The following is a 10725-nucleotide window of genomic DNA, read 5'->3' on the forward strand; positions in this document are numbered from 1 at the left end:
AACTTATGCATAACCGAAGCTCACATTTTGTTGATTTAGTGAAAATTATGTATTAAAAATTAGAAAGATGATAAAAATTATCAGCTTGGATCTGCTTCATCAATTATGTAGTAGAAACTGAGGAAGACAAGCCAACAGCAAATATCAGAACCAGGAAAAGGCAAAAGGAGTAAACTGCTCTCCAGTATAATACAAACCCTTTCATCTGCAATCAAGTAAATTTTGCCAACTTCATCAGCAGCAGCAGGATAAACATCAGAAAGAAACCCAGTAACAGATCTTGGAGAAAAGAACCCTCTTGAGTATCCTTGTTCACGTGTTAACTGTAATGTCACCCACCCCTGCAAATGATAGGACAGCTGAAGCTGAAAATTTTCCAAGAAAACATGAAGATATAACTAAATTAACAAATGCATGATAATTCAGTATATAGCTTGCTAGTTCACATGGCATACAGGCACCATGTTCCATTATGCTCATATACGATGGTACAGTGCACAGTATAGTCTGTAGCCTGATCTGATAAGTTTTTGGAGCTGGATGATTCTCTAAGAACCAATAGTTGGATCAAGTCAAACCAGTTCTAACTCATACTTTACCAGTTAAGAATGCACAAAGAAAGTAGGAATGTCTACTTAGTGCTAACTGGACCAGGATGGAAAAACATGCTGCAACGTGACAAAGATCACATAAATTGAAAGAAATACAGATATATCTGAGAAATTATAAAAAACCCAAAACATGATTATCTTTTACCTGCTCATGACTGATAAGAGAACGAGATGAAGGTGGTTGAGAAAATCCACTCAAATGTGCCAATGCAGCAGCAAGAGCATTTGTTCCCAGGTCTTCTGTCAATCTTTGAGCCGTTGGAAGGAAGTGTTGTATCGACTCTGGATGGACACCCCGCAGAGTTGCAACAGCTTGCTCCGCTGATGACTCCAAAACCTCTTGCATCAGTGGTGGGCTTACAAATTCAAACTTGCATCCGACATCACGCTCAAGTGATTTAACAGTTTTCCTTTGGCTGCTAGTAAACATCAAGATGGCCGTGCCTTCTTTCCCAGCACGCCCAGTACGACCAGAACGATGGACAAAGGTTTCCGGGTCATTTGGCAATTCATAATGAATAATCTGCAAAAGCGAAGACAAATTTTAAAACACTTAATAGCATACTTTTATAGAGAAAGGTAAAGTGGCAGCATGCGAATGGAGACTTAGTATATATTGGCTGACCCTGGCTGTCATCCAAAATAATTAAATGCCTGCGGTTTATAAACTTAAAGCATTGAGTTTATTAAACAAAACTCATGACTTAATGTTAAAATGTCAAAGTAAAGCAATCATTGGTTGACAAAAAATCATTAAGGTGTTAAAAGTTGATCGATCTGGGCCCTCCAATAATTAATTAGCCTGCTAGTCAAAGTGAAAATAAATATTAACATGCAGTTAAACAAGCAAATGGAAAGAATTTACAGCCAAATGCTGAAAACATGATATGCATAACCTCAAAAATAGCTCACATAACATAGCTACCCTGGACCAGCTAATGGAGGTTTTCAAATCACCAGTTGAATAAACACAATGAAACTATCTATAAAATGTTGAATTGGCAAGCTTGCACCTTTTTTCAGAGCTCGACAGGAAAAAAATAATAATCGTTCGTTAGCAACATTAGAATATAATTGATATTACAGATACGGCTATGGCAGACAGACAAACTGAGACTATTTTAGCAAACCTACCAGATCAACATTTGGTATGTCAAGACCACGAGCAGCCACATCAGTCGCAACAAGCACGGTAAACTTTCCTTGGCGAAAACTACTCAATGTTCTCTCCCTCTGATGTTGAGATATGTCCCCGTGAAGTGCCTCAGATGCAATACTATTAGTCAAAGCCATGGATACCTCATCAGCATCGCGTTTTGTTTGAGTGAAAACCATGGTCTTCCCACCCTTTGCATATACCTGTGAAAGTAAGAAGTAAGCAATTTATTACTGTAGTTAAAAAAGAAAACATATTCCTCTTGCGAGAAAAGAAAGTTCAGTTTTTCTCATGATGACTGAATATCAAACAAAAAACTGTGCAAAATGGTTCCAGGAAGCAAATCAGTATCTATACAAACTATCACTCGGTACAGCAAACCTTGACCATGAGGGTATAAGTGTGAGCATGCATCTCTCTATATGTGTCTGCGTGTGTGATAGAGAGAAAGACTGCTTTGGTAATGTATTCTCCAGGAACTCTATATGGCCCCCGTGAAGGATTCCCTCAACAATTGGGTACTTTCTAAGAAGCCTAACAATTACATAAGCTGATTGGGCCATTAAAACTAAACAAAACATGATAGATCCATAAGCAGTATTTGGCAGAGGTTTGTGGAGCAAGTGAATTAGCAAAGGAGCTAAATCATATGGTTAAGGAATGAAAAAGAAAGACAAAGAGGACAGGACCTACTAGAGTCTAATAATGTAATATGTTTTATACAAATAGTGTGATAAACTAATTTCCTGAATCTTCCCAAATACTGTACAAAATGAGGGTTATCAAGAAATAAGTGCCAAGTATATCGCTCAACATTAAACATGAAAATAGAGAACCTGCAGATCTCCAAGTAAGATCACAATAAGTTAATTATTGATTCAAATCAAAAAAAAAAAGTTGATTATTCCTAATACATGAGTAAAGCATAACTAAGATGACCATCCCATCTAGCATATGATAAAGCTGAACCCATACAAGTAAGCAACATGAATGAGATGAGCACAAACTGTCAATCTTAGCAATTTTAGACATACCGTTATTAGGTCACTAAGGATTGTACGCTTTGACGTTACAGTTGTTGGAATAGCATAAAGTTTAATTCCTTCTGCTAGCTTTTCATCTTGATCACCAACCTAAATGAAAATATAGAAACACAAGAAGAATTAACAATATTTTATGGTGCACAACTAAACAAAGATAGACAAAGATTCTATAAGCAAGTGAAACAAAGGCATATATGTATTAGGTGTGTATTTCTGTATGCATGAATGCATATATAAATAACACTAAGTCAACTATTGCTTCGCATAAACAGGGTGTGTATGGTACAATCACAATATCAGAATACACATGTCCTAGAAAAGATACAGGGATATGAAAAACAGCTGAAATTTTACATTCAAATTATGCATCATTCTTTGAACTTTAATCCTGTAACAAAGAAGCCAAGAATCTTCAAAATCCTCATGTAATCCAATGCTTCCCAGAATCTACTAAATTAGCTATCCAAATGTGTTTCAACTACATAATAGTATGGCTTCAGCTATTGCCAAGTATAGAAATACTAAGCAATGGCTAACAAACTTCAGAAATAATAAACTGTTGTTCCAACCAGAGTTTTGGAGGTATAAGATGTCAAGAAATAGAGAACCCTGAACTCTTGATTGAACTATTTGATCAACTTCAAAAAACTAAGAGAAGAAAGGAATACTTTCGGGTTCTAGCATTTCATATATTTCAGTTGTAATAAATTTTAACTGCATTCAATGAATGAGATAGTGTATAAACTAAGCCCACATACAATACAAAATCACAACCTACCGAGTTCAAGTTACATATCATCATTTTATGACGACCATGCTGTAGCTTATTTGAACAATGTTTTATAACTAAAAGAACACAAAATGATTGGGAAAATGAAAGAAAAGAAACACAAATTGCAATGTGTGACAACATAGTCCTTTATTGGTTGAACAAGCCAATCAGAACAAGTTGTTTAGAATAAGCCATTACTTATTACAATAAGCTATAACAGCTCCAGGCTAAATCAACCCATCTATGGAACTGAGTTCGTTTTAGCAGATACCTCAATCTTCATGTATCTGAGTCCATGAGTGCATACTTTACTTTTTTTACATCTACCAGCCTAGAATTGTCGACAAACATTTACAAGAGAAAAACTAACATGCTTAGTTGCCAAAGCTTTTCACACCATAACTTCCAAACAGAATCGGACTGTCAAGAGATGCATTTTGCAGCAAGCTAGCATGTCCATGATCATTCAAGTATTCCAAGATCCTAATCTGTTACTTGAGATGGAAAGTAATATTAAATTTATAACAAGAAAACATACTTGGTCAATACATATAATGCATTTTCAGGCAACCATCACAAAATTCTTTTATATGTATGAGTATGGTTTTATGATGCATTACAAATATTTATCTGTTTAAGAGCTACATCTGTGGAGTGATTGAGTATTCCCCCAATTGTTTTTGATGAGTTCAAAGCACTTGAGTATATTTTATGTTGTTCTAATGAATTCAATCTAGTGTTTCAGGGAAATCTTTATTAAATTCTGTCTAAGTGCCTTGAGCTTTGGTTCAGAGTCTTTTGGTTAAGTATTGAACTCTGTCTGAACCAAAGTCTGCATCACGAGTCGACTTCTGGACACTGTGAGTCAACTCCGGCACGCTTGCAAGGTTTTGGCACAAGCTCGAGTCGACTCCGAAACTTTGCGAATCGACTCCGACTGAGAACAGACAGAAAGACAAAACGATGGATTTTCGACCCTGAGAGCGAGTCCACTCCAAAAGGTTGCGAGTCGATTCCGGTGCTTGGCGAGTCGACTCCAGATAGTCCTGAGTCGACTCCACTGAGAACAGATAGAAAGACAGAACGTTGGATTTTCGACCCTGAAAGCGAGTCGACTCCAAAAGGTTGCGAGTCGACTCCGGTGCTTGGCGAGTCGACTCCAGATGGTCCCGAGTCGATTCCCAGAAGAAGACAGTGAAAACGACAGAGAGTTGATTTTTGAAGACCTTTGAAGACCTGATATTGAGTCGTCTCCACTGGATCCAGAGTCGACTCCCAAGTTAGTCGAGTCGACTCCAGCAAGGCCCGAGTCGACTCCGAGGCAGATCAGTTCAAAAAGACAGAGAATTAATTTTTCGGTCTCTGAGAGCGAGACGTCTCTCGAAAATCTCGAGTCGCCTCTCAAGTCAGCCGAGTCAACTCCAAGCTAACCCAAGTCGACTCGAGGAAAAAAATCAGAAAATGGGTTCTCTGGATTCCTGAGAACGAGCCGACTCCTAAGTGCCCGAGTCGTCTCCAGCTGTTGGCGAGTCGACTCCAGTTTGGTCCGAGCCGACTCCAGGACAAGGCATATACTTTAATTCAAATTTGGAACAGTGGCCGAGTCGTCTCCAGTATAGTACGAGTCGACTCCAGTAACAGCCGAGTCGACTCCAGATCGTGCGAGTTGACTCCGATCCCAACGGATACATTGTCAGATTGTGCAGATGGGTCAGAACGGCTCCAAATCAGTCTCTAACGGCTATTTTTCAAAGGTGATCACTTAAATAACCAAAGTGAACAGTAGTAGATAACAAGAGAGTCATTCCACTTGAGCATTAAAGGTTTTCAACCCCCAAAAGCATCCGTAGAGTGAATCCAAGCAAAAAAAAGGAAGAAGTGCATTCAACTCAATTAAAAAAGCTTCCTTTGCATTAAAGCCTACCGACTGTTCCTCATCCTCCGACTCACTCAAGAGTAGACTCAGAAATCGAGAAGCCCCACATCAACAACTCAAATCTGTTTGAGGGCTTCTAACTCCTCTTTGTTTATATTGCCCTAAATCTGCTTTTTAGAAGCTTTATTGTTGTAAACTTAAACTCTTGCTTTACTTCTTGATTCAGTCAAGGGGTTGAATCAAGGCTAGTTAGGATTGTTGGTGAGCCAAGATTAAAACCAACGGTGTAAGGTTGTGGTTGGTGAACTGGAAAAAACCAACTGGGTTTGATTGTAACCCCGGGAAAACAATCATTTAGTTCTAGTCGGTGAGCCTGTCAAAACTGACCGAGTTCGTTGTGATCTCGTGAAAACAACAAGTTTGGTTGTTAGCTTGAAAAACAACCGGCTGTAATCCTAGGGATTATAGTGAACTCCCAAGTGCGGCTTGCGTAGTGGACGTAAGAGCAAGTGTTGGCACCAAACCACTATAAACCTCTCAGTGTTTGTATTGGTCTTTGTCTCTTTCTCTCTCTTCATTCATTGCATCAGTGATCTAACTAATCCACTTGCAATAGATTTAGTTAATCACTCACTTTATTTTTAATTGGTCAATAATTAATTAAAACCCAATTCACCCCCCCTCTTGGGTTGTCTCCTTGGGCAACAACATCTCTTAAACCGCATGCAATGCATTTTAGCACAAAGGCATGCCAACACCCATGGTTACGAAACATTGTAATCGCCTTTCCTTTTCTTACAATTGAAAGTATCCAACAAAAACCCAAAAGTTTTTTTTACCACTTGTCATGTATAAGCAAGCATTTAAATAACAAATGCATTATTTTTATCTTTAAACAATTACTGGGTTCATGCGAAGCTTAAATTACAAAAAAGTTTTCTGTGTCAGAACCTGGTTTACACATCTGACATCGAGGATGGAAGAAAATCAGGAGGAATAGAAACAAGCAGAGGGCACAAAATCATTACAAAACAAATTAAACAGCACCAGAAGAGTTACCAAGTCGATTGTCAAGGGATCATTCAGATATCTCCTGGCCAACTTTTTCACCCAACCAGGCATTGTTGCAGAAAATAGCATGCTTTGACGATCTGATGGCAGTTTTTCCAATATCACTTCCACATCTTCCTCAAATCCAACAGCAAGCATCCGATCAGCCTCATCAAGAACCAAATACTGAATTTCTCCCAATTGAAGGCTGTTGCTATCAATCAGGTCGATAATTCGACCAGGAGTCCCCACTACCACATCAACGCCACGAGCCAGTGTGTTTTGCTGGACGTTGTAAGAAACTCCTCCATAGACACAGACAGTGCCAAGATACGGTGCTGACTCTTTGATTTCCTTCTCCACTTGCTTGGCTAACTCTCTAGTTGGTGCTAGAACCAGGACCCGGGGAAGACGACCTTGCTTACTGAAAGCAGGCAAAGCAAATAAGCAAACAAGTAAATACGAACAAAAGCAAGTCGTTGATGCAAGATAACGTACAGTTGCAAAGCAAAGGGGGAATAGAATCAAAACCTCGAGATTCTTCGGCCTTCATTATCCTCAGTGAGTCGTTTAATGATGGGAATTCCAAAAGCCAGGGTCTTCCCTGTCCCCGTCTTTGCCCGTGCAATGAGATCTCGGCCTTCAAGAGCAGGAAGCAGCACAGCCCTCTAAGAGAAACAGCTAGAACTTGTGAGGAATAACGGTGGCAGATGCAAATATCACAACATCCAGCCATCTAGCTACGAGAGTCTATCAGTCGATCCTAACATAGATAAATCAGAAGAGATAACATAATTATGGCAATGACCAATACCATGTTACAGGGAAAGGAAGATAACGTAGAATCCCTCAAACCAAATGAATATGTTCTAGTAGCTTACCACAACTGTCGATCTCGGCAGGCATTCAGACCAACGGAATGGCCATCTTTCATAATGTTCTATAAAATTAAAAATCCAACATCAAGAGACGACGTGTTGTAGGTGCTTGCCACGGTGCATCGATGCTGATAAACACATGGATAAATGGAGTTCAGAGCATCATGCACCAGCGGCGCCGTTCGGTCGTCTCCAACGATAGACTATTTAATCTCCACAGTCGACTTTCGAGAATTACCCATTAAAAAAGATAACAGTATTTTTTCTGCTACACAATTTACATCTATCGCGTTACCTGAATGGGAAAGAGGTGAGTAATCCCACGCTCCTCGAGGGCACTCACGAGCCGCTCGGGCAACCCTAGATTGGCAATGGCGAGTTCTTCCTTGCTGCCGACGGTGGAGCCTTCCGCCTCCTCCTCCTCCTCCTCGAAGCCGTAGTACTCCTCCTCGCCCTCCTCCCCATCCAGAGATGACTTGGAGAAGTCGCCGAGCCCCTTGAACGCCTCCTCGCTCAGGACCGAGTTAGGCGAGGCCACAGCCAAGGGGACGAGCAGACGAGGAGGCGCTTCCGTCGGCCTCGAGCTCTGCAGGGAGCAGCAACAGCCCCTGGCCGTGGCGGAAGCCCTGCGGCCGCACAAGTGGGACTTCTTGGAGGAGGGGGAGAGGTATGAGAGGGCCCTCTTGGGGAGCTCGAGACAGGGGCTCCGGTATAGGGACGAGACCCCGACGATGGAGGCCATGGCCACCTCTGCTAGGGCTTCTATGGCCGCTCCACGAACCGAGCAGGGGCGCGAGCGAGAGAGAGAGGAGCTCTCAGGAACCCCCTCTCCTAGAGTACCAAATGGAGTTCGATGAGAAGCTCTCGCTGTGGAGGAGCAGGAGGGAGGAGAAAAAACATAGGAGAGAGGATAAGGCAGGCTTCCAAACGTATGGCCTTCCGAACCTCCTCGTTGGCTTGCTTGCCCGATTATAGAGATAATAGTAGGACGAGGGTTTTAGTGAAGGATACCTTGAAATGAAATGTTTTTTTCGGTTTCCCGCAGCGGGCCACATGGTGGAGTGAAACTGACCGGGCAATGGCATGCCCCCGACCACTGGGCCTGGCCAGGTATTTCCTTGACGTGGTATATATAGAGGGAGGGAGGGGCGATGCGAGTACAATAAAAGCGCCCAGATTTCAATACAAGAATTAAGGAGTAGAGAAGTTTGCATGGGTTAGAAATGGAGGAGGATGAATCATAATCTGGAGCCAGGCATTTTGCTTGCTTACAATTGATCTAGCCTGTCCAATCAAGAAAAACTCTAGTAATTAAGGCCGGAAAGTTTGTAGCTATTGAATTTGTGCCTTGAAGTTTCTATTATTTCTCTCCTTCCTGAGATACCAAATGCATGTTAGAACCAAGGAATCTCAGCTAGCATGCGGACGCAGCGGTATAAGTGTTGTTTTTCAATCTATTCGAAGAACCTCCTTCATGTGGCAGTTGATCTACGATGTTGACACTTCCAAGAAAGTGCCACCAAACCTCTGCTAAGAAAGAGGAAGAAAGAAAATTATGTTATGGATTCAATTATGGAGTTGCTTAGGACACATTAATCATCTTTATTGACATTGTTAGTTTTTTTGGCTCAAAATCCAACTTAATAGGTGGACATGCTAATATGCTCGGTTGAGCTGGAGGAGCGTAGCACAGCGCTAGAGCTATTCTGCAACCATAAAATGATCTAAGGGTCATTGAAACATATCCGGCTGGAGATTTTTCGATGCTTAAGTCAAGTAAAGTTTTAAAAAGGAATAGGAGAGATGAAAAAGAGAGAGAAGTATGAGAGTATGGCATTTGATTTTTTTTCCACACTTGAGGGGTCTCTGTGCCTGGTATTTATAGAGAAGTGCATGTGAATCTATATGATTAGGATCACATGATTCGCTAGTAAGCAATTGAACTCTTTCCATATCTGCTGATTGGGGCAGTTAGGATATTCCTTTTCAAGTGCGTCGTGATCGAGCATTTTTCTTATTTGCTGGTCGGTCAGATATTCCTTTCTGGACATATTGAGGTCATACTGAGCTGTAATCGATCATGCTGATTGTCCGAAGATTTGATTAGTTGTTGATTTTGCTAGATACATATCATCATCTAGTTGGTATGTCGAGTTGTCAGAAAAAATTTTAGGAATAGCGAATTCGAGCTATATCACTTACCTTCCACTTTCGAGCCCGAGCAATGCTTACTTGGCTCGGACGAAGGAAGTAGTCAAATCATTCGTCAGATGAGCCAGCTAGGTTGAATTCAAACAACTAGATCAGCCCTTGGAGCTTCCTTTTCATTATGTTTGGGCATCTCTGGAGGTTTAAGACGTTCTGGGGGCACCCATATAAAAACATGAACCAAGTCCTTATTATCTTCAATGCTGAGTAGCAGATCTTGGAGTCCTTGTGCGGCATCAAGGCTCCTCCTATTCGAAAGCTATTGGCCAAGCAGACCATGGTCAATGCCAAGCTGAGCCTTGCTCAGCCTCAGGGTAAGAGTTCCTCCATTTTTTTTTGGTACAACAGTAGCTCATACGCGACGGATGTGAATGCGGCCAACAAAATCAGAAAGTAGGAGATCACACGAGGGTTTAGGCATGGAAGTGTGGTTCTCCCAAATAAAACCTCTAGAGTGATGAGCCGTGATAGAGGGCAGAATGGATCGTCTTGCTTGGGACAGAAGACCACCCCATTCCGACCAAGTAGACCTCGGCGCCGACCAGGCGAGACCTCGGTCCCACTAAGAGCCAGTCCGACCTCGGCCAGATCTCTCCACTGCTACTGGTTTAACCTATGACTTTTTATTGAAGCTACAGACATAAAACTAAGATATGTACCCACTTTCGTAGGGCATCTCGATTGCACTTAGCACGTGCAACAAGCCGTTAAACCCCTAGGTTACCCTAGTGGACGAGTGTTGTCTCGTGAGGGTTTGCAGTGATGTTACCCACAAACAACATTCATGATATATAATGAAATCTAAGTCAAAACACACGTGATATATATATATATACATATATATATATATACACACACATATATATATATACATATATATATACATATATATACATATATATACATATATATATATACATATACATATACATATACATATATATATATACATATATATATATATATATCCATATATATATATACATATATATATACATATATATATACACATATAGATATATATATATACATATATATATACATATATATATATATACATATATATATACATATATATATACATATATATATACATATATATATATATATTGCAAAATATTTTCTTCCCCC

The 10725-nt window shown here is 40.5% G+C and overlaps 1 protein-coding gene across 1 annotated transcript in view; it reads right to left on the reverse strand.

Moving 5' to 3' along the window:
* LOC103697660 (DEAD-box ATP-dependent RNA helicase 3B, chloroplastic-like) overlaps positions 1 to 8299 on the reverse strand; it is a 33783-nt gene extending 25484 nt beyond the window's left edge. The window contains exons 1-7 of the mRNA XM_008779570.4: positions 7682 to 8299; positions 7040 to 7176; positions 6518 to 6932; positions 2802 to 2900; positions 1746 to 1970; positions 757 to 1134; positions 198 to 341 (exon numbers count right to left, since the gene is read on the reverse strand). Coding sequence (XP_008777792.2) covers positions 198 to 341; positions 757 to 1134; positions 1746 to 1970; positions 2802 to 2900; positions 6518 to 6932; positions 7040 to 7176; positions 7682 to 8128 — 1845 coding nt within the window. The 5' untranslated portion in view covers positions 8129 to 8299. The remainder of the gene's footprint in view (positions 1 to 197; positions 342 to 756; positions 1135 to 1745; positions 1971 to 2801; positions 2901 to 6517; positions 6933 to 7039; positions 7177 to 7681) is intronic.
* Positions 8300 to 10725: the final 2426 nt, after the last annotated feature.

Source organism: Phoenix dactylifera, unplaced genomic scaffold, assembly GCF_009389715.1.
Source record: "Phoenix dactylifera cultivar Barhee BC4 unplaced genomic scaffold, palm_55x_up_171113_PBpolish2nd_filt_p 000859F, whole genome shotgun sequence".
Lineage (NCBI taxonomy): Eukaryota > Viridiplantae > Streptophyta > Magnoliopsida > Arecales > Arecaceae > Phoenix > Phoenix dactylifera.